Genomic DNA, 25,214 nt, shown 5'->3' on the forward strand with positions numbered 1-25,214 from the left:
TCCTTACCCAGCTAGCAACTTATTCTCATGTTCACACAGTGAATTTGATTTTATGTAGTAACTAAATGTGCAACTTCTGGTTACTCTAAGTATGATTGCTTAGTTGATACATAACTGGGTAGAAGTATCAGTCACACAGATGAAGCTGAACTTAGCTCTTGATTGGGTTGAAACAATTGTGAAAATGATTGGTTCTAGACAAGTTATTGTCTGTAGATCCCAGAAAGAAATTTTACATTATCATATATTGTATAATGTTATGACTCCTTAAAACCACAAAAATATTGTTAATTAATGTATATTATGCTATAATTATCTTCCTGTGTGCATGGGATTATAGGGATTTTTTCTTCTATCCATAGCAGGAAGGTAAAGAATAATTATAAATTGTTCCAAAATACAGATGTGGGGGTTTTTTTTTGTTTTATTTGGGATTTGTTTGTTTTGTTTTAACTCTCTTAAATACTTTATATTTAAACTAATATTAGTAGGGTAACTTAATTGAGTTAACTGTCAAAGTTTAAATTTATTTCTCTGTCTCATAAAAAATACCAATCTGTAGCCTTATCCTTAGAATCCAAGTTCTCATATGTGGAATACTGTTTTAAGTACTTTTCATGAAATGGCACTACTTCTTTTATCTGACAAAAATCACTCACTGACACTTGCTTTTCACAACGTTGATGTCAAGTTATGAGCTTCCACAGCACCATTGCTTTGTTCCTGTTTTTTCCCCTACTCTTGATTATCTGTTTTCCTATCTCATTGATTGGACTAAAAGTTCAGGCAAACACAAGATAATTCTAGGCTTGACTAAAAGGCGTGTCTAAACCTGACCTCCTGGAACATACAACCTACACAAACAAAAGCACCAGTCAGATTTGAATGATGTTTCAACTATTAAAAAAGAGCTTTGTAGAAAATGAGGCAACGGAATACTGCAGGGACTTTATTGTTCAGGATTGAATTCTTCAGGCATAAGCAGTTTCTTATGTGTTCAAATAACATCAAAATACCAGTTTAGTTCTACTTGGATATCTGGCATGGCATGGAAATGAGTAGCATCATCTGCTTTAATTGTTATGAATACCTATGTCTAAGATGCTTACCTTTCATCTGAGCCATTTTTATTTGACAGATCTACCTTAGCAGTGTGTTACAATGGAGACAAAATAACTTTAGAATTTAGTGAATACTGACTTCATCTGTAATCTGGAAAATAAATCACTCCTTGGAAAGAAACTGTGGAGTTTGAAATACTTCTTCAGCTATATTGCTAGAAACAGAAAAGTGCTTATAGCACTTTCACCATAAGCTATTGTAACACAAGGTACTACTCAATTGAAGAAACAGTTTAGAACTGCTTAGATCAGTCAGTCATATATATAAGATTTACTACTTCTCATACTTTTCCAACATGTTTTTTAGAAACTCAGCTATCTTCCCTTATATTGAGGCCTAAACTGAGCCAAAGAGCAGTCTTAATTTAAAAAGGAAAATGGACACAATGATAGCCCTCTGCTAGCTCTTGGGTTCTATTTTATGAAATTCCATATGAAACTTGATCTGCAGATGTTGAGCAGTCTTACAAATAATCTCCTTCTGTGAATGTAATGCTTATAAAAACTTCAGTGTTGATTAAATTCTAAGATGAAGTTCCTAGTGAAGTGCTCTACTACCACAATATAGCTCTCTCCATTAGCACAGTTGGCACTACCACTGCATCAATGAAAATATAATTTAAGCCATATCAGACACCATGTATTTTCCTGCTTCTCATTGTCCTGAGGTCTCTGTTGTCAGTGTGTTAGTGTCACAGTCTGGAGTGCTTCACTGGCACGAATATGATTTTTTTTTTTTTTTTTTTTTTTTTTTTTTTTTTTTTTTGTTTCTAACACACTTTTACACCACTTACACTACAGCTCATTATTATATACATATATTTCAATCTATACTATAAGGTACCTTTCACCTATGTAAAATAGTTGTTCTTTTTTACCTCTGAAACCTGAACCTGTCCAGGCCTCTATGTTTTTAAGGGTGAGTTGTTCACAGCAACAGGATCTCCAGTGCTAAGACTGTGTTGCATCTTTTATCATGGTCACACTGTAGCCATCCTCAGAGTATCCTGCTGTCTGCATTTCTCAAGGGCTTTGCTGTTGTTCCAGTACCAGGCCTATATTTCTCTGTACTGCATCACATTAGTGGGAAATAGCTCATTCTGCACATATTAGATTCTTTTTTTTTCTCCTATGGATATAATCTGTGGTAGTGCCGTACAAAGACACATAAAACCTGATCAAAGCTACCTGATCATAGGAAATTAAAATTTTACAGCTAAAGCAAGTTTAGAAACAAAACAAAACAAAACTGAAACAAACACAAAGCTCCAGGCAGCTCAAAACTCTTTCAGACAAAGGAAGCCTGTCAAGGTTCTGCCCAGCAGTCTTGCAAACCCAAAACCCTGTTATAAGGGCAATAATGTATTAGTGGGTTACCAAACTACAGATTTAGTGAAGACTTAAAGAGGCATGTTTTCATTCACTTAAAATGTGATGCTAAAAGTTACTGAAAATAAATAACTGGCATTCCCTTAGCTTCTCAATTCTTCAGCAAAAATTACTGGGGGCGAAAAATTTATTAGAGTATTTTCATGTTCTTTGGTGGACTGAAATCTAAGAAAAAACTTGACAGTAGAGTAACTCATGAGAGTTAGAAGTATCTTACAATCTTACAAAAAATATAAGAAATATGAAGGATAATAACTTATTATTTTGATAATTGTTATACATTATTTTCATCTTATTTGGTGAAAAAATTATCCAGAGTACTTTATAAATGGGATGAGGTTGATGTTTATTCATTTTCTTCTCAGATTTATGAATTTTCTTCTCAGATTTTCTTGTTAGAGAATAACAAATATTCAGAAAAAGAAAAGTTAATTATGATGTTAATTTTGGGACTATCCAAGCTATAATTGACACTATAGAATAGGCATCTGTAGAACAGACATCAAGCACTATTTTTTTTTATTTGATGAAAACACCGTTGTCCAGAGTATTAATGCTTCTACTTGAGCTACAGAATCAAACTTAAAACAAGCGTGAACATCTCAGGAGGAATTTTTTCAGCATAGAATACTGTATTGTAGCGCCATCTGGTGCCTCTGACGCAAGAATATTGCAAAGTAAACCTTGAAACTTTTAAAAATTACTTTTATTTGTTTAATAATTACTATACATATCCTATATATTTTATAGGATATTTATTACATGTTAATTTATTATTTTCATTTATTTGTAATCCTGAACAGCATGGAAGCACTTAAACATCTTCATCCCTTGGGCAGCTGCTGCATTTTTGATGCTGCTTTGGTGCTTACATATATAAAGGTTGTGTTTCTTGTGAAACCATAAAATCATGGCGTGGTTTGGGTGAAAGGGACCTTCAAGATAATTTAGTTTGACCCCCCCTTGCCATGGACAGGGACACCTTCCAGTAGACCAGGTTGCTTAGAGCCCCATCCAGCCTGGCTTTGAACACAGCCTGGTATGAGGCATCAACAATTTCTCCAAGCAACTTGTCCTAGTCTCTCACCACCCTCACAACAAAGAACTTCCTTCTAGTATCTAGTCTAAACCTACACTTTCCTGAATCTGCTCTCTCTTGTCCTGTCACTACACGTGGCTGTAAACAGTCCCTCTCAAGGTTTCTTGTAGGCTCCCTTCAGATACTGGAAGGCCACAATTAGGTCAGAATGAAGCCTTCTTTTTTCCAGGCTAAAAAACCACATCTCTCTCAGCCTTTTCTCAGAGGAGAATCCCTCAGAACATTCTGGTGGCCCTCCTGTGGATTTCCTCCAACGAGTGTGTGGTTTTGTGCTGAGACACTCAAAGTGGGACACAGGACTCTGGGTGAGGTCTCATCAGAACAGAGTAGAGGACAAAATCACTTCCCTCAACCTGCTGCCCTACGCTGCTTTTGGTACCTCCCTAGATTGAACTGGTTTTTGGGATGCAAGGGCACATTGCTGTCTCATGTCCAGCCTCTCAGCCACCAGCTCCTCCAAGTCCTTCTCAGCAGGGCTGCTCTTGATCTCTTCATATCCTAGTGCACCCCTACTATAAGGTGTAGTGCAGCACTTAGAACTTGATCTTACTAAACCTCAGGATGTTCTCATGGACCACTTCTCAAGCTTTTTCAAGTCCCTCTGGATGGATCTCATCCTTCAGATGTGTCACACACACCACTCAGCTTGGTGAATTTGTGAATTTGCTGCGGGTGCACTCAATCCCTTCACCTGTGTTGTTAAGGAAGATATTAAATATCTGGTAAATAACGCAGGTTCCAATACAGAGCCCTGAGTGACACCATGTGTCATTGATGTCCACTGGGATTCTGAGACATTGACCACTATCCTCTGGATGTGACGGTCCCATCACTTTCTTATCCATCTAACAGTCTACTGATCTAATCAATCTTTGTCCAATTTAGAGAGAAGGATGTTTGGGGGGATTCTTGAGAAAGTCTTTACAGAAGTCCAGAAAAATGATATCTGCAGTGCTTCCCTTGTCCACTGATGTGGACATATGAACACATCTTTCTTAAGGCTAGTACTTTTTAAAAGTAATATATTGATGGTGATTGTTTTAACTAAGATCTTTACCATGAAATAAAAAAAAAGTCTTCTATAGCTACTTGTTGCAATTTCTAAAACTTGTAGTACTTTACTACTTTGAGCTTAATCATGCAAGTGATTTAGTGTATTTCCTTCAAAATCTTTTACAAGTAATTACATAGTCCAGTGAACACAGAAAAGAGCAAAATAAAGGGAGATGAATTTTAAATAACATCCTGTGTTGATGAGCTACTATCTCTAGTTCATGGGTTATTATTAAATTTCATTCTGATGAGAAACTTGAGCTGAAATTGAATAGTACTATAAAGTTTTAAATGAATACTTGTAGCAGTGAAATGCTGTTTCCCAGTAATGAACTATCAAGAAATAATCCACATCTTACCTTTGAGCATCAGTCTGAATCAAGTGTTATGCATTTAGGCAAAATAATTAAAAAATCATACTCAAACCAGAACTATAAATGTGCTGTCACAGATAATTTAATGTTTTCAACTTCTTGTTTAAACATGAGTTGATAAATATATTAATACAGGTCACTGCAGAACAGTGGATATGATCTATGCACCTTAATATTTTAGTTAAGCACTCACACTATGTAATACAATACTCTCTGAATGATGTACTTCTAATCTAATTTCCTCGCTTTTGATGGAAACTAAGAATTATTTGCATTTTCATCAATTTCACCATGACTGGACATGCTGAACAAGTTATTCCATTTTATGTTTGTGAAGAAACTGTAAGAATTCTATTTTCTTTTTTATGCAACACATACCCATAGTAAGGCTAATAATTAAAAGCTAATCTCAGATGAATTGCTATTGTAAATTTTAATGCACTTGTGTTCCAGTTTCTATTATCAAAGTTGTATGAAGAGCTGTTATTCTTTACCTCCTCTCATCACAAAACAAAATTAAAATATCATAGGAACATTCTGAAGCATGAGACAGTGTTGTTGACCAGCCCCTATATATTTCTCATTATAATCTGTGAATATATGCAGCATTCCCCAAAGGGGGATCTAGTTCAGAAAAAGTCCAGCAGAATCTAATGCTCATTTCAGTTCTGTGACTTCCCTTGTTTGTGGCAATTTTGCCCAACTGGCTCTCCTTTGGCCCAGAGTGGGGAAGGCTCCATAATCTTTGTTTCCAAACTCACAGTTCATCAACTGTTCCAGGCCCAAAGCAACACACTAGAGAGGCCACAGATGATGAGGATTCGATTTTCTTCCATGGTGGATCTAATTTTGGGGGGAGAGTAATTCTACTGAGAATGAAGCAGTTTTTTATTTCATATCAAATTGTTCTGTGAAATTAATTTACTTTCCAGAGAAAGGGAATCACAACTTATCAAGTCTGCATTATGTGAAGGAGTGATCAAATTTAGGAAAAAAAATCCCAGCTTGATAGTTGCTCATAACAATATTATTGTGTTTTTTGCTTTTCAACAGGTGGGAAATGTTGTTCAATTTCAGTGTAAAAAAGGGCACCTTCTCCATGGTTCAACAACAAGAACTTGCCTTCCTGATCTTACATGGAGTGGCATCCAGCCAGAATGTATACGTAAGAAATTATTAATTTTCTTCTTTCCTCAGTTTTTTAATCTAGATTATTTAGCTGCAGTAACATTGTCATAAAGTTAATCTATATGCATTTATTAACTGAAAGTTAACAGAAATCTGCATCACTAGCTTACAGCAGCTAGAAATATGATTCTGAGTGATTTTTGGTATGATAACAATGTAATTAAAAAAAAAAAAAAAAAAGAGATAAAATAGGCAGATCTTCATCCAAAGTCAATTTCTGACTAAGAGGGTGCAACCCTTCCAACTCAGAGAGGAGGTGGTGACAAAAGGACATGTCAGATGGCCCTATTCTAAAATACACAGGAAAGCAGATAATTAAAATCAATTCTAGTAAAGGGTTTGAACTATTTCCCAGCCAAGGAGTCACAGTATTTTAAGATGGGTAAACAAGTGTTTGCAATTGGAAATTTTTGAATCTGAAATAGAGACAATCTTCTTTGAATATAGACAGCAGCACTTCATTTCATAGATATTTTACACTTTGGTAAATAATGATAATTTACTGAAGATGTGAGATCATGGTTCATCTTTCCAGTTCAGCTAGTCAGCTGTATTTTCTGGAAATAGTCTTACTTTGTAAGGTCTGACCCTATAGAATGACCCAGTGAATGGAGAACATATCCACAGAAGGAAACAGTATTGCTATTATTTCAGCTGGTGCTAGCATTAATCTTAAGCAAGCAGCAAATCAGTAGCTCAGTGTGGAGGGTGAACTCCTCTCTTGGAGGTATGCTGTCTTTGAGATAACACATAAATCCCATATATTCTGGGGATTGTTAAATATATAAGACTCTTCATATGACATTAGAAATGGTAACTTAATTTTTCTGATATTTACAATTCACTTTAAATTTCTCCATGACCTTTCTTAGTGTTTTCCAACTGACCATTTACTTAACTGTTATGCAATGCTACATAGATATCATAAGTGGTGTAAGTCACGAGCTATGATTGCTTTTAAGTCTGGTATGGTGTGTGCTGTTTCTCTTCTCATATGCAGACAATTAATTTTGTTCATGCAAGTCAGTCTGTTCTTCCTTTAATTCCTTTGGAATTAAAATGTCCATGTTTAAGGGTGTATTTACTGACTTGTAGTGATGTTTTATAGACTATATAGTAATTTAGACTGTGAATTAAAATATAGTAATATATAATTTCTATTGATTTTTTACTTTGCTAATTAACTGTCAGAATGGACATATATTATCTTTTCAGAAATATTTTCACCATTTTAACAGAAGGATATTTTACATTTTCTTTGTAGCTCACAGTTGTAAACAACCAGAAACACCAAGTCATGCTAATGTTGCAGGAATGGATCTTCCCTCACTTGGTTATACCTTGATTTACACTTGTCAGCCAGGCTTCTTCTTGGCAGGAGGATCAGAGCACAGAGCCTGTAGGTCTGATGGCACATGGACTGGGAAGGTTCCAGTTTGTGAAGGTAAGCTCTTCTGTTTCCCACTGCATCTGCCATCTGTCATGTTTCAGAGCTTTTCTTTACTTGCAGTTGTCACATGCATACCAGCAATTTGACTGGGCCCAGTCAGCAAGTTTTAATGAAAGGCAGGTCCAGCTTGATGAACCAAATCTTCTTCTGTAACAAACTGACCTGCTTAGTGGTCACTCAGTACCTGGCACTGGTGAGACCCCACCTTGAAAGGAGTATGCAGTTTTGGACCCCTCTCTCCGAGAAGGACATTGAGGTACTGGGCTGTTCCCAAAGAAGAGGACTGAAGCTACTGAAAGGTTTGCAGCAGAAGGCTTATGAGGAGAGGCTGGGGAAGCTGAGGGTCTTTATCCTGGAGAAAAGGATGCTGAGGGGAGACCTTATTGCTCTTAATAAGTACCTGAAACCAGGTTGTAGCAAGGTGAATGTTGGTCTCTTCTTCAAATTAACAAGTTATGAGAGGAACAGGCCTAAAGCTGTGCCAGTGGCTTAGTTTGGACATTATGAGAAATTTTAGGAAAATTTAGGAAGAGTTGACAAGCATTGGAGCAGGCTGCCCAGGAAAATGGTGGAGGTGGATGTGTAGATGTGGCATTTAGAGCCATAATGTTGTGGAGGCCTTGGTAGTGTTAGGTTAGCTATTGGACTCTAAGATCATAGAGTTCTCTTCCAACCTAAATGATTGAATGATTTTGTATTAATTTTTGAGAAAGATGCCCAAAGTCCAAGATGTCCGAATTACTGTGTAAAATTAATACAAAGAGTACCTATTTTTTTATATTTTTATGTATGAAACTATATACTACTAGATAAGTAAATGTATCGACTTTGTTCTTGCAGTTCCCACCTTTGTTTCTAATTTTTACTACCTACTTTTTCAAGGTAGGACATGGAAAACATCATAGCCAAGTCATGGTGAGCAAGGGGGTTTTCATGTGAGATAAGGAATATACTCAAGTGTAAGAACTGTTTTGAATTTTATTTCCTGAATAATTAAAGGCCTTTTCAGATTACTGTTACCTAATGTTTCAGATGTGGTTATCCCCAGGGCTCTTGCAGAGGCATTCAAAGGCTTTTTAGCCAAACACTGCTACTTGGATGGGAAATAGGAAATGAATAGTTTGTATTACTAAAAAACAGGTGTCCTGGAATTGCATGCCAGGCAAGTGCTGGGGGAAAATAAAGCAGAGCTTTGGGAAAGTGCTAGAAAGCTAGCAGCCAGGAAGCTTATGATTTGCTCAGTAGTTGGAAAGTATTATGGCAGGCCAAATGGGTTTCATAGATTGTATTTTGATTCAAGAATTTGCTGCTGCTGCTGCTGGAAGAAGTTGTTCACCTCTTATTGTGAATTTCACAAAAATGACTTAGAAATAGATGAAACGGAATAAAATGAGCTAAGATCTCTAAAGGGATATGTAGGGGAATTAAACTAGAATTTGATGCTTTAAATACAAAATTGAAATCTTGAGATTGCAAGGATATGGACTTAGAAACTTAAACTTCATAGTTAGCTACTTTTAGCTTTGAATTTTTATCTATTGTTTGTATTTACGTTTTATTTTGTGTTTCAAAATTCAGTTGTGGACTTGACTAGAAAATTTTCAACTTGACAAAGCAAATTGACTCATCATCTTTTTATGCTAAAACCCAGCTGGAAAGTGTGATCCAGATATTTCTAATGTGAATTTAATGTAGTCAGAAAGCATACGCTGTTGAACCATGCCCTCCAGTCAACAATGTACAGTGAAGCTCAGTAAATTTCTTTCAAAACAGTGAGGAAATAAAAGTTAATCAATCAGTAGTAACAGTCCATGAGAACTTTAGGTTGCATTTCAACCCTGCCCTTGCTTCTTCACAGTCTTAACATGCTTGACAAGAAAACACCTTTTAAAAAAGATAAAAGTTATTCTCATTAAAAATATTCTCAGTCCTTCTTGCAAAATTTTCCTTTTTATGTGGAAAAATACTCAGCTTAGGAGCAAGGTAGTTTCTTTTGTTGTGGATTTTTTTAGAACATGGATTAGAGAGAAAAGGCCTGAGTTCAAGGCCAAGACCCGAAATACAAAACATTGAAATCATAGTTGGAGCAAGGAATTGACTCTACTGCTACATGAAAATATTTTACATTAGGTGACTGAGTTATTTGCCTTCTTTATTTTCCAATGAATCCAAATGAGTTTTTTTTAAAAAAAAAAAAAGGTTAATCTCCAGGAAATTATAAAGTCCTAGTGCATTTAGTTCATCATCCTCAGTGTTGGGAGAGTTTTATTCTCTAAGCAGAGAAGAAATTATATTCTCCAACTTCCAGTTCTCATATCACCTGAGCAGTTGGAGATACTCTGGGCAGCCTCTTTTGCTTGCTTATTTCTGCTGTTATCCTTTAAAGAATCAGGGACCTTCTCCTTCAATATTAAGAGATTAAAGCAATACCTATGGGTTTTCAGTCTTGAACACAAAATGTCTCACTCAGTACTGTTGAAGATAAGCCCTGGAGAGAAATGATTTCAAGCTCCCTTTGTTAGGTGTGTCTTCCCTTTTTGGTCTTACATTGCAGTCAATGCACTGTTCACTGTTCCTAGTCCAAGTGACATAGCCAAGATTAGATGCTATATTAGAAGGCATCTCACATATTAGGTGCATGATCCAGGACTGTAAGTTCTAAAACATGGATTCTGAAGTGAAACCATGCACTGTTTGACAGCTGAAAGTGACTTAATAGCATATAGGTGCCTGATTTAGGAGGATATGGGGGAACAGAATAAATTTGTGTGCCAGTGCTCCTGTGATACTAAGGTTTATACTAATTGAAATACCACTCATAATTGAGTTTTAAACATCATCCTATATACTTTCAAACAAATAAATTCCATGATGGATTTTTTTTATTGTTTCTGAGTAACATCTTGCTACTGATATCTCTTTATATCTTTTATTCTTTCTAACAGCTGGTTCTAAAATATTAGTGAAGGATCCCAGACCAGCGTTGGGAACACCAAGTCCCAAACTAAGTGGTAAGTACTCCAAGGCTTCTATCATTATAAGCCATTTCTGTAGAAAAATCAATGAGGATGATTTTAGTGAGATTGCACTGAGTGGTTTAGAATATGTAAAGGATATTAGATGAGGCACTGGATTAACAAGGGGGAAAATATAATTGAATTATTCCCTAATTTTGAAGTTCATCTATCATATGGTGTAATTTACATCTGTATGCAATTTCTGTTATGTAATAACAGAAGAGTTTTATTGGTTTCACTGAAATTGCTGTGTTCTGTGTAAGATTCTATGCAATTTACCTATTTAGAAGCTGTACTACTCACCTTGAAATAATTTAAAGATGTTTTGCAGTTTTCTTCAGTCATGCACTTTTTACATATCTCTAATTTAAATTGCTTTACCTAAATACCTCATATTAGCCTTGAACTTAGCCTTTAGAAAAAAAGCTAATTTTATCTGAGACAAGGTAATCTCTCCAATCTGGCTCAAATCTCCAGTTTTAACAGATTTGCTGAAGACCATATTTGGATATTCTGACCAGAGAAGTTCTCTGTCCACTGAAAAGATTTTTTGAAAAGAGCAGTGTCCTTAACTAAAATTAACCTTTGGCTACAATAAACGAATTGAATTTCTACTGATAATGAATAAGATTCAAAAGTAGTACTTTAACATATTGGGATTTGGGGGATTATTTTTATTTTTATATTTTGTGTATTAATTCAAAAAAGTGTTTTTCAATGATGTTCTGCAGAATGGTAGGCATCAAGTTTTTAATTCAGAAAATTTTCATTCATTTTGTGCAATCCCAGTTAACTTCCAATTTAGCACAAAAAGATCAGTTTTCCTAAAAGTAGGAAAATATATTTCAGGCAGACTACAAATCAACAACATCAGAGCATTTCCACCATGCAATTTCCTTGCTTACAGGTCCAGTACCTACATGTTTTTTCAAGCAAATATACATACACGTACACAGACAAAAAAAAACTAGGAAAGCTCCTTTACCCTTCATGTAAAAGAACTGTCTTTGTATTGCATGAAATAAATGATGAAGGAAAGCTGTGTGTATCCCAGTGAGCCCCAGTCTTGGATTTAGGGGTGGTCTGAGAGAGAAAAGGGCAAATATTCCTCTCTGCTTATCTGACATGAGATGCCAATGCATGAACACAGAGCTTTAAGTTTGGTGTGAAGTACTTCAAATAATGTGAAAGTGCCGATTTTAAATAGTTATTCTTAAAGGGTAACTCTGACATACTACTTTGGAAAGTGTAGTAAGCCCATCCTAAATCACTTTCAATTTAATTGTTTGAAAGGTATGTCATGTTAAGATTTTAAAGATTTGCATGTATCAGTTTTTTCATCACAGGTAGCTTTTTGTTGTTTTGGTGGCATTATTTCCTTGCTGAAATAACATTACTTAAATTAATAATTTTTCAGTTCACTAATGGTAAGTATTAAATATGAGGGTATAAATCTAGGAGACTATGTCTGTTTTAAATTTAAATTAGAGAATTATTTTTTTTCTCCTGGTGAAGATCATAATGTTTTTAAGCATATGAAGACAAGACAAAACTTATATACTTTTTATTAGAAAAGTTGAATAGTTAATAAAGAAAATTATTATAATATTTCATGTCATTTAAAGAAATTGCTTATTAAAATTTTTGATATCTAAATAGATACTAATTTCTGCAAAATTTCATGCTAGCCATATGTCCCTAGATGTCTGTGCTGGCATAGGAAAGATTCCACAGTGAGAAGAATATGCTCTTCTGGCTAAAGCTTTCAGAATTTGTGAAACTGGTTATTCCTGGGGCAGGTCCATATTTTAGGAAAAAGGCAAGTGAAGATGTAGTTGTGGTTGTGTTCTTCAGTGCAAATATATTTCTTTCATAAAAGTTTACGCCAGGTTTCTATGTTTTATATCTGAAAATTACAACCTAGTAGATTATAAAGAGTAAAGGAAAGAAAATGCTAATATTTATCATATATTTTGTTGGTTATTTGACTTTTTAAGTACTAAATATCACAAAATGTGTTGACACATGCTTTCGTCTGCCTAGTTCCTGATGATGTATTTGCCCAAAATTATATATGGAAAGGATCTTATAATTACAAAAGCAAGAAGCAACCCATGACTTTGACAGTTACCAGTTTCAATGCAACTTCAGGAAGAGTAAATGCAACACTTACAAACAGCAATATGGAATTGCTGCTATCAGGTATGAGCTAAGGAAAACTAATTTCCTTTTTTTAAATTTTTTTTTCTCTTACAGACATTGGTTTCCTGTAACTTTCTGCATAACTTAAATTTTATTATCTTATCAAAGAAATTTTCACTGCATTTCAGTTCCTTTCCACAGGCAGGGATTTTTCCATTTCTCTCCTTCCTCTTGTTTCTGTGTTTTGTTTTGTTTTCATTTTTTTTACTTTTCTGAGATTTTACTATATCTGGAGTTAATAGTCAACAAGGAGTGAAGGAATCACATTAATTACCATGTTTCTCTTTTAAACATTTAAAATAAGATTCAAGTACCGTTTATGCGATTTTCTTATTTCTTAATTATAAAATTTCCCCACAGTGGCCTAATGGCTAATAATAAATGTGATGAGATTGATATCTGTTGACCTAGAAAGTCAGAGGATACCTAATGAACATGGAAAAAAACTAGAGTTGACACTTATTAGATTTTCTAAGAAAGAAAAAGAAAAGTTAGAATCCTAGAATTGCTTAGGTCTAAAAAGATTTGTAAGACAACCAAGTTAATCTAATACTGTCGAATCCATCACTGAATCATGTCTCTGGAAGTGCCACGTGCGCATCTTTTAAATACCTCCAGGGATGGTGACTCCACATTTCCCTAGACAGCCTATTCCAATGCAGACAACCCTTTCAGTGATTAATTTTTTCATAAGATCTAATCTAAACTTCTGCTGGCAAAACTTGAAGCTGTTTCCTTTCAAGCACCAGAAAATACCTTGCTTCACCTTCTTTTCAGGCAGTTAAAGAGAGGATGTAGTCTCCCTTCAATCTCCTTTTTTTCCAGACTAAATAACCCAAATTTCCTCAGACTCTCCTCATAACACTTGTGCTACAGACCCTTCTCCAGCTCCACTGCCCTTCTCTGGACATGCTCCAGCACTTCCACATCTCTCTTGTAATGAGGGTCCAAAACTGATTGCAGGATTTAAGGTGCGGCCTCACCAGTGCCAAATACAGGGGGTGATCACTGCCCTGGTGCTGCTGACCACCCTATTTATTATACAAGCCAGGATGCCATTGGCCTTCTTGGCCACCTGAGCACACTGAAGGATCATTCAGTCGTGACTAGCACCCCCAGAGCCTCCCAGGCCTGTAGAGTTGCCTGGGGTTGTTGTGAGCCAGGTGCAGGCCCATTGATCCAAACTGTCCAGATCCTTCTGCAGAGCCTTCCTACTCTCCAGCACATTGGCATTCCTGCCCAACTTGGTGTCATCTGCAAACTGACTGAGGGTGCCTTATCCAGATTGTAGATAAAGATATCAGACAGGACTGGCCACAGCACTGAGCTCTGGGGAGCAGCAGTTGTGACTGGCCACTGAATGTAACATTATTCAACACAAATCTCTGAGCTCATCCCACCTGTCAGCTTGTTACTGTCCAACCCATGAACAGTAAGTTTCTCCAGAAGGATTCTGTTGGAAATGCTGTCAAAGGCTTTACTAAAGTTCAAAGAGATGACATCCACAGCTTTTTTTTCATCCACTGAGTCACCTTACCATAGAAGGAGCCCAGAGCAGCCAAGCAAGATCTGCCTTTCATAAACCTGTTTGGCTGGGCTTGATCTCCTGGTTGCTGAGAGGGGTGGTCTGCAGAAAGGATCTAATAAGCCACAGAATCTGTGTTTCCTTTGAGTTGTGTAGAATGGTGAATTTTTATTACTAGGTTTGTCTTTTAAATTATTTTTAGGTGTCCTTTGAAGAATCATGCTTGAGAGTGGACAGAATGTTTTCTAACTGATAACTATGTTTGTCTTGGCTGTGTGTAAATTTTTTCTGTTGTATTAATTTCATTTATGTCATTTCTGTGATGATATTAGGAATAACAGATGTAGTATTTTGTACTTTTAGAATTAGGAAAATAAACCACTGTGTTTTCTCACTCAAAACACTCGTCCTCCAAATAAAAGGTTCCTTCAACTAGACACAAATGTGATTCCAAATGCCCTTTTCCACTCTATGTACAGACATTACATATCAGGTGTCATCAGGAAATAAATATTTTTTTATTTCCCTGCTCTAAAGATAGAACACTGAGGTCTTGTATACTGTAAGGGTACCTTAGGGCCAGGAAGTAGGGATGGATAAAAAATACATTTACATGCTAGGAAGCTGAATTCACCAATATTCAGTTTGTATTTTTCTCAAATGAAAAGTAGTTCCCTCTTCCTGCATAATTTACTGTTTTGCATTCCATCATTTGATGCGTCTATCTTTACTTCTTTTTATTTTGACACCTGTGCTTGCTGTAATGGTTCATAGAATAAACACATCTTGCCAAGGCTCATTCATCTGAGCTCAGTGTAGTGTTTACATGGCAGTAAGCCTTCTCATTAGCTCAGAGATTATTGGTATGTAATGATACCTCCTACAGGGCAGTCACCAATCCTTAATGTGGAGAAGGCTTTTTGTTTCAATTTGGGCATGTACACAAGAGACACGAATTAGGAATGGAAGACGAAGTCACTAAACATTTTGTGGTATTTTATTTTCATTTCCAAATTAACAAGTAATGATATTTGGGTTCTAAATAATTATTCTGCAAGAACAAGAATGAGTCAATAATTATGTCTACAAAGTAAATAAACTGGCATACAAGTCTTCTCATTATATGGAAGAAACTGGTTTGTAACTGACACTACTATGAAGAACAATCCAATTGTAAAAAAATATTTTAATTTTTTTTTAATTTAGCAGCAGCTTTTGGAATCAAATTTGTGTGTGGATGTTCCTATTATGATATTTTCTATGTAATGACTAAATTATATATATTGAAAGTAGGGATGTGAGGTTTAAATACACTCTTCCTGAATCAGAACAATATTTTCAATTTCAAATCAGATTGCTGTCAATGTTCTGCCTAAAGCTTGAAGTAACAGCTGTGTGTATGGAGTTTCCTTCTGTCCTCTCTGCAGGCTAAGCTAAATCTGTTTCTATTGAAATCTTAGGATTATTGAAATAATTTCAAAATTATAATAATTTTGAAATAATTTCAAAATTAGAGTGCATCTTTTTAAACAAACAATGTTGAAAATTGGTACCTATTTTTCTTGGTTTTCTTCTTAAGGAAAAGAGATGATGGGTTTATTCTCAAGGATAACATTATTTTTCTATTCAACACAAATATAAATTTTTAAAACTATATTCTACAGGAGTGTACAAAAGCCAGGAAGCTCGGCTAATGCTCCACATATATTTCATTAAAGCACCCTCCCATACATCTGCAAGCAAGTTGAAAGAAGAAAAATGGGCTATGGATGGTTTTGTGAGTATATTTCTGCTACAAAAGAGAGGGATTTTTTTTTGTATGATTGAAATCATGCTGGTTTTTACATCCAAAAAATCCTCAGACATATCAAACAGAATCTTTTTAGTAAGGCTGATTCATTAAGCTACATGAAAATTTTCTTGTAAAATGCAGGAAACCAGTCCAAGGGAAAATGTGGGAACAGCCATAGAGTGTAGGCGAAATTGTAATGTGTGTTAGTACAGAAGCCTTTCTTGTAGGCTTCTTCTATGTCTCTGTATTCCAATATATTTAGAAATTTTATAATAATTAAGCATAAAACCATTTATGATAATATTATATTCTATTAATACAACAACAATTATAATCATTATATTAGGATACGTTTTACTTTTTGATGATTTTTAAAAAATACCTTGAAAAAGATGAACTGTCACATGTATATGTAAAACAAAATAGATTGCTCCAATTTAGCATTAGGCCCCTTGGGGTTCGGACTTCTTTAAAACAGGGAGGAAGAGAACACGTAACTGAGGAAAGGTAAAAGAGAGGGTTAAATAGCCCAGATTTCTGGGATGTGATTAAACCATGAAAAGGAAATGCCTTCCAAGAATAAATAGAGACAAAAGTAGAATTTTTAGAAAAGAAAAAGCCTAAAATTATTTGGATTAGTATAAACACTCATATGGCCTTACTACTACATCTGATTTTTTAAGGTGTTTGTCTGTCTTCTTATGTTTCAGCTATTGGTTAAGCACTAGAGGGACACCACTATGTTTGCACATGCCATGTGTACATTGAACTGTACACACAAATTTTTATTTTTATAACAAGTGGCACTGGTTGAACAATTTTTTTTTTCAAAGGTTCAGAATGAAAACCTTAAACTAAACTCATTAAGCAAGAAATGAACTAGTAAAATGACTTAACTCTCTTGGCTTGTAATAACTTAAGGCTTCAAGAACATGCTCCTGAGGTAGCAAAAGCAATGAATTTACTTTCAGACTTCTAAATATACAAAATTAGGCAGTATACTTCCTATATTCCATATGCTATTTACATACTGCTCCTACTTGACCTTTTTTTCCCTTGAGTCTTGGAGTAGCACGAAGAGGCTGCTCTAGCCCAAAGTAAAAAGTCACCTAAAAAAGTACATGGTCTTCAGTGAAAACACAGCTTCAGGTCACAGCTGAAAAACATGCTGTGTCTTGAGAATGGGAAGCTTAAGGGAAAAGGTTGAAGGAACCTATCTAGAAAACACTGAATTTAAACATAATTATTCTTAGAAGCAAGTATATGTCGAGTTGTATGCAGTACACTAGTTTAGACTGTACTTACTGTAATAAGAGAGATAATCATGGGATCACAACCATCCCTTTGCTCCCACAAGACTTTTAGTTTAAACTAAAGTTTTATACTTCTACCAAAGCTTTATTCAATGTTCTTCTGGTCCATGGCCGTATAATTAAGTGCTCTTTGGGACAGGTACTGAGAAAAATTGAAATAACTTTCAATTAATTTGAGGATTTTATTAAGTTTAAAACTACTATTAAAACCTCAATATTCTCATCCTTAGGATTATATGCAATATAACTTCTTCAATTAACTTCCCAAACAAATCAGAAAACTATAAAGTATAGTACTGACATTTGAACTACCAGAAACTTTAGGTCTTACTAGTTTTAAAAAGCACAATTAAATGTAGTATAAGGTGTCGTATGTGACCATAAACCACCATGCCAAAGTAGTGCCTATAACAGTCCTGCCTTTTCTTTTGAACTCTCTATATAAAATTCCTATAAAAATAGGGTGTTTATAATGGGGAATAACAGCTACCAGTCAAGCACATTAGTATATAGAATACAATAGCTCCCTATCATATAGATACATGCAACAGTTTTCCCCACTTAATTCAAAGTAATTTTATTTACAGGTTTCTGCTGAACCTGATGGAGCAACATATGTTTTTCAAGGATTCATCCAGGGTAAAGATTATGGACAATTTGGGCTTCAAAGAATAGGTATTAAAAAAATTCTAATTCTTTGCTCGTTCATTGTTCCATATTCAGTTTTCTTATATCCAGTAGTTTGAGGGTATCTCCAGGATGTTACAGAATTGACATTTCATAGAATATTGAGATATTAATATCTTTAAACTGTCATTTAAGTGATATAAATTACAAATGAATTGTAAGATGACTTGCAATCTACTTCTCAGTATTCACATTCATTTGTAATATTTTGAGCAATTATTATAACCAATTATGTGTAAAATGCATTTAATTTCATATCTTAACAGCTATCTAGAAAACCCATGTTGTAGAATGCTTTGATAAACTGGTTTCTTGCTTATGGTGCTGAAACACCATTTCACCTAAACATTTGTTAGAAGAGGGAAACTGTTAAATATTTGCAAATAAATACTTATATTACTTTTACAAAGAAAAAATTCTTACTTGATAAGTGTTTATTTCATAAAAATTAATTTCTTGTTTCTATACTAAGAGAGCTTCAGTAACAAAGCTCAGGAATCAACATTCTGTTGTGCTATTTAAGAAAATAATTTAATTTTCTTTTCTAATGTTGTCTTAAGAACTGTGATATTTCTCCTTACATGAGAATTTGAATTTAGTTTATTCCGAATTTTAAATCATAAATACTGTTGAGAATACCTTAGAAGAGGACTTGCTTTTTACTAATATAATGTTTGTTGAGATAAAGTTCTTACCTTCCCATAAAATTGCTATCTGTGGATGAAAAATTATGTTCTTTCAGACACAAAATATTGTTCCTTCTTATTATTTTTTTAGTAAAATCAGGAAATTCTTTAATTCTTGAATGTTCTGGAAAGAAGGAATCTAAAGTCAAATTTATCTTTTACAGTTCTCACAGTAAAACATACTGATCTTGTTTTTCACTGTAATTTCTTATGCAAATTACTTTGCCAGATTTTTTAGAAATATCTTTATCAAGAAATATTTTATTTAGATTAATATAATAAGTTATTTCCTTTTATTAACTTTAAAATATTTTAAAGTCATCTAAGAAAAATTAAATGCAAGACTTCCATGGTAAATTGTTTTGATAGATTATTACAAAAATTGTATTTCTTCATTTGAATTTGGATGATATGTTTGAGATTCATTTCTGTAATATATTGAAGGTTATTTTCATTGGTGTATAACTTCGAGGAAAAGGATGATTAAGAGTCAAATTCTATACAATATTTAATTGTAGCTGATATAATAAATTATATCACTATAAAGAAATTCACAGTCTTTGAAGAGATTTTTTTTTAGCATGCTTACCATTTAATTATTCCATGCACACAAACTCAAAATTAGCTTCTCTGAAATAAAATTTTTTGACTGTTATTCTCACACAGTTTTCCTCATATTGTTGTTGGTTGATTGTGGTCTCAGCCGTGGATGGTTGTTTGGGGCTTTTTTTTGTGCTTTGTTGGTTTTTTTAAATTTCTGTATATTGTCTTATATGGCCGAGAAATTCATAAAACATTATGATCTAGACAGTTCATAAACGATCCAGTTAAAATCTTGAAAATTAACTTTGAAGATGCATTAGAGGATCACAGAATCAACTAGTTTGGAAAAGACCTTGGAGACCATCAACTCCAACCTATGACCCAAGATGACCTTATCGACTAAGGCATGACACTGAGTGCCTCAACCTATTTGTCTTTAAATGCCTCCAGGGTCTGTGACTGCCCCACTTCTTGGCCAGCCCATTCCAGTGCCCACTTTTTCTGTAAAGATTTTTTTTTTTTATGTCTGGGTCATTGTTACAGCCTTTCTTCACATTTAAAAGAGGTATAACTTGTCTATGTAGATACTGTATTCTTCAGCCATGCAGGAGGTCATGTTTCTATTTTTCTAATCAATATCTGGCTTTAACTATTCAAAATTGTTCCTATCTCTTTCCCTCTGTGTATCAATAGCAGCACCTAAGGAAGTAATGAGTTTCAATTTTCAAAATTTCTTTTCAGGTGATTGACCTTTTCCTTGATAGTGTGTTTGGGTTTTGTATATGTAGTATTTATTAATTAATGAAATATACAAATGAAACCTGTAACATAGTCAATCTAATATATGTATTATTATAAATTTTACTTTTCATATCACAGTAATGTGTTTTCCTTGCATACAGAAGTGGAATCCAATGCAGAATTATGCTGTAAGATATTTACTGTACCAGAGTAGGTGTACTGTTCTGCCAACATATGGCATCCACATATCCATCAGAATATGGGTTATATTCCAATTCCAGGTGGCCTCAGCATACAGCTGTATGTATGCTGCAGAACATATGATGATGACCCAGTAACAAGTTGTTCTTGAATTCCAAAGATTATGGAGTCGTATGTGCTACTGATAACAGACATGTATACGATATTACTTGTTTTTCTTCTTTTCTTTAGGTCTTAACATGTCTGAGGGTTCAAATTCTTCTAATCAACCACATGGTACAAATAGTAGTTCAGTGGCCATTGCTATCCTTGTGCCTTTCTTTGCCCTTATATTTGCTGGTTTTGGCTTTTATCTTTATAAACAAAAGTAAGTACAAATTATATATATGGAATTCCCCTATTCCTCTAAGTGTTGGTGGGTTTTTTTTTGTCTTCAGTTTTTGCTAGTGTAAATAAAGTTTTCTGTAAAAAAAAAAGACTGTGCAAAATATGCATGTAGACAGGTCTTCCTACGTTTATTAATATCTGGTATAATAAGTAAGAGATGAGTTTATGATATGGTGCTGTACTTTCATTCTTATTTATTTAAAATCTTATAAATTTATCTCTTCATGAAAAAATGGATGCTGTAAATTATTAGCATATGCTGAATAATATAATTGGTAGATTTTTTGACTAAGATTCTGTCACATGATGAAAAGAATAAATTGCCTTTATTATTTTCTTCATGTGACAGAGTCGAATCATATCCTGAGGAATTTATCTTAATGCCTGACCAGTTCATTTGCATACAACTATATATGCAAACATTATGTCAGTAAGAGATTTCATTGTGAATCTTTCTGCATCTGAAATCATTAGTTCATATGCAATTATGTTAAATAGCCACCAGCCTTTCATTTTCATCAGTCTAAATTCACCCATTTTTTTCATGTTACCTAGAACAGTACTAATTATTTGGATGCAGTAAACTTTTCCTGTAACTTTAAAGCTACATTTGATGGCTAAAGAAACCTTAATTCCTTTAATGCTGAGACAATTCATTGCATAATAACTGCTAAAATGGTGATTTACATCTGGTAGTCTGACAATACTACTAGTAATATACGTTACAGGATAACATTAGTTTAAACCATTTTTAATTAGCACTACTTGTTTTCAGCTGCTCCGGTATATGATAAATTGCCCATGTAATTTTTTATGTATTTGCTATTAGCTGTGTGCTGTAAGCACTTGTCTTGGCTTTTTATATTGATGACTTAGAATATAGTATGCATTTTGTATAGCAATATAGAACACTTTTAAGGGTTTGAACTCTGGTACTTTGAGCTATTTAGTGAAAAAGAGGGCATTTCAGCTATAAACTTATTCTTGGTAAAATTGCTGAGTCTCCAAAGGGAAAAAGGAAAGCTCATCTGACTGGGGAATTATTGTGTCTTTACAAGACTTTGTTGTACTCTTTATAATCTGATTATCCAAGTGGAATGGATAACAGCTTGGATAATGGATACAATAACAACCGATAGCCTCTTCTAAGGTTGTTAACTAAGTTCTAACTGAACGCTATTTCCATGGAATCATAAAGCCCTTAAACTACAATAAAGACAGTACTAATTCTTAACATAAATAATGTAAAAAAAAATCAAGATGTCATATTTAGCTCCTGTAATTGTAACTGAGAATTAAGCTCTGTTCTGATTCTTAAACCATATTAAGGAAAACTGCAATTTTCAAATGTTTTGTCTTTCTTCTACAGGACTGCACCTAAAACGCAGTACACAGGATGCTCTGTACATGAAAATAATAATGGACAAGCTGCTTTTGAAAACCCCATGTATGACACAAATGCAAAGTCAGTGGAAGGGAAAGCAGTACGATTTGACCCCAACTTGAACACTGTTTGCACAATGGTATAATGTGGTAATGATTTGTCTTCAAAGTCTGGGAATTGACACACAACACAGTGCACACACAGTTCACTGCTTAAAAAAAAAAAGAAAAAAGAAAAAAAGAATGACAAAAAAAAAATTAAAGCACACTTTTCAGGATCTAGTGGGTCACCTTTTCCTGAGGATGATAGGCAAGTCTGGGTTGTAGTTATTTTGTTTTGATTTTGTTTTTCATAAACTGGATCAGAATTCTTCTTTGTGTATGCCACGGAGAGTTTTAAAAAATTTTGCTGCACTCCATGAGTGCTACTCACAGTTTATTTGCTTTTTTAAAAAAGGAGGTTATTCTAAAACATAAAACATATTTGCATATATTGGAGGAGCATCCACTATCAGTATTCTGTGCTTTATAAAAAATATAATAGAGGGACTGGGTTAAAAAAAAACGATATAGGTAGAAAATAAGAGCTATACTTACAGGAGACAATAGGTCACTGATTTCTCTTTAACAGTCATATGCTACATCTTTCTTGTGAGTTTGTATCTATTTTCCTTTTTCAGCCCTTTAAGGATTTTATTTTTTCTCAGAACACTTGAATTTCTGAGTAATTTTATTTTTTTTCAGAACAGTTGCATTTCTAAGTCCAAGATGTAGTATTTAGAAATCAGCAAGTATAACTTACTCTTTTTGTATCAGCGAAAAAAATTAAAATTTCATGTCATTATAAAATGAATTTTCTTCCCTGCTTTACATCTTGTTTCATTTTCATATTCCAAGTCAAGCTTATTTTCTGTTTCTATTAACAATATCCACAAATTGTAATGTTTTTCTATTTCTTTTGTCAATCATATATCTAGACAAATTTTACAATGAATAATCTAATATGAATTGAGTTTTGTATGTGACTATGTTCCTTTAATGTTGAAGAGCGTTCAGGAGTGACCATCTTACTTTTCTTTCAAAAGTTAAAACATAATTTAATATTTCCTATTAAAAAGTGCAGTTTACAGTAATATTAATAACAAAATCCCTATATCCAAAATAGGAGGCCATTTTTCACTCCATGTTACTTAAAACTAGGCCATATCTCACCTGTTTGTTCCTTCAGCATTTTGACAAAATGTATGCACAAAGCATGATGCGATCCCTTTGAAATTGATGGATTCTAAGAGACTCCAATGAAATTTGGATCCTATCTACAAGACAACAGGAAGTTATAATTTGGAAATACTGTGTTTTCCCATCTATTTTATCTATATATTCCATATACTCTATGGAAGAAAATCTTTACAGCTCATTTAAAATTGAATATATTACCATAGTGCAATGAAAAAAAAATTATATACATATATATATATATATATAAAGCCATGATTTTATTAGGGACAATCCATTCATTTTAGGGACAATTCAGATTCCACAGCCCTCAAATACGAGTTTTAGACATTCCAGAATCACTTTTAAGGAAATGCAGTTTTTAGTTTTGCAGTTATTTCATATCAGAATTATTCAACAGGAAATCAGTAATTTATTTGGTGTAGGTCATTGTCTTCCATTCATAGCATGACTCTCAAATGCTGTGTGTTAGCCAGTGTGAATTATCTGTTATTGTCCCTTTCAGACATTAATAATTCTGTGAAAATAACCTTTTTATTACCGTAATAGAGAGTGCCTACCAAAAATCATTGTACCCAGGATTGCTGCTTGGATTTCTATAATGTTTGATGAATTTCTTATAAATCATTTTACAACACTTTGTTTTGAATATTCATACAACTCTGTCAACTGTATTCTACTAAAAGGATGCTGTTTTATATTTTATACCATTGGTTGTTATTTATTCTTGTTTATTCAAATGACTGCAATAACTATTATTCATTCATTAATGTTAAGGTTAATACATTTGAGATCGTTTAAAATGTTTCTTCTGCAACTGGCTACTCCTCTTATATTAATGCATACACTTTTGTAAAGAAGTATATTTTTATGAAAAAGGATTTGTAAAAGTATGATGTAAATTTTCAGTGCAATGTAAACAAAATAAAACCGGACAATTGCTTTTTTAAATCATGTCTCTTCTTTAGAAGATGAGCTTTAAACTTATTTAAGTTGTGATGATCAGAAAATAACCAAATTAAGAATTCGAATTCGGTCTTCCTGTGGGTCTTAAAATCATGTTAATTTTTCTGAATATTTCTGCAAATTTTAGGTAAAGTTGTAAGATTCAGATTGCTTTCAAAAATAGTTGATGAGCACAATGTTTGAAGCTCTTTATTTTCTGAAATTAATTTTCAGTTTTACTTGAAGAAGTAGTTTTACAGAAAAATAGGCCTACCCTTGTCAACCCATTGGAAAGCACAGGAAAAAGGTTAAAAGGCAAAAGTAATGTAGAAAACTTTAGCATTTCTCAAGATTGTAGACAGCCTTTCCGTATTATTTTGCTGCCTCTTCTCAGAAATGTGAAGGACAGTACCAGTGCATACCATATTTTCTGGCATTAAAAACCCCCGGTGATTCTTTTAGTGACTTTGAACTGGAGGGAGGAATGTTAATTACATTAATATAATATTGGAACTTTCTTTTAATGACCCCTTTTACTTAAAAGCTTGGAAAGTGGATGGAGAATCCTGATCTGAAATGCTAGTTGTAGAATGGGGGCATGGGGAAATAGTCTAAAATTCATTTGAGAATTTGATGCTCTATATAAACTACAAATGCTAGTTAAGGTCCATATTGAAATTGCTGAAAATTGTGTTGTTAAATACATTAGAGAATCATGGATTCTGTTTAAAAAGCATGAGGATTAGGTTTTTGAGGGGAAGGAGGTGGTGTTCTACAGCAAATTGGTTCACTACAAAACAAAAAAATCCTGTTTCACAGTAGCCAAATGAGAATATGAAGTTAAGCTCTTCGATTTTTGTTTATATGTTTGAAAATATAAAA

General features: G+C 33.9%; 1 protein-coding gene across 4 annotated transcripts in view; it reads left to right on the forward strand.

The window, feature by feature from the left end:
* Window positions 1-24,338, forward strand: part of CSMD3 (CUB and Sushi multiple domains 3) — a 585,000-nt gene extending 560,662 nt beyond the window's left edge. For all 4 annotated transcript variants that reach the window (XM_058018891.1, XM_058018902.1, XM_058018909.1 and 1 more), the window contains 8 exons: window positions 6,090-6,201; window positions 7,489-7,668; window positions 10,620-10,685; window positions 12,735-12,893; window positions 16,083-16,195; window positions 18,111-18,198; window positions 20,613-20,748; window positions 22,138-24,338. In XM_058018891.1, coding sequence (XP_057874874.1) covers window positions 6,090-6,201; window positions 7,489-7,668; window positions 10,620-10,685; window positions 12,735-12,893; window positions 16,083-16,195; window positions 18,111-18,198; window positions 20,613-20,748; window positions 22,138-22,297 — 1,014 coding nt within the window. In that variant the 3' untranslated portion in view covers window positions 22,298-24,338. The remainder of the gene's footprint in view (window positions 1-6,089; window positions 6,202-7,488; window positions 7,669-10,619; window positions 10,686-12,734; window positions 12,894-16,082; window positions 16,196-18,110; window positions 18,199-20,612; window positions 20,749-22,137) is intronic.
* Window positions 24,339-25,214: the final 876 nt, after the last annotated feature.

The sequence above is a fragment of the Melospiza georgiana genome, chromosome 1 (genome assembly GCF_028018845.1).
Source record: "Melospiza georgiana isolate bMelGeo1 chromosome 1, bMelGeo1.pri, whole genome shotgun sequence".
In the NCBI taxonomy this organism is placed as follows: domain Eukaryota; kingdom Metazoa; phylum Chordata; class Aves; order Passeriformes; family Passerellidae; genus Melospiza; species Melospiza georgiana.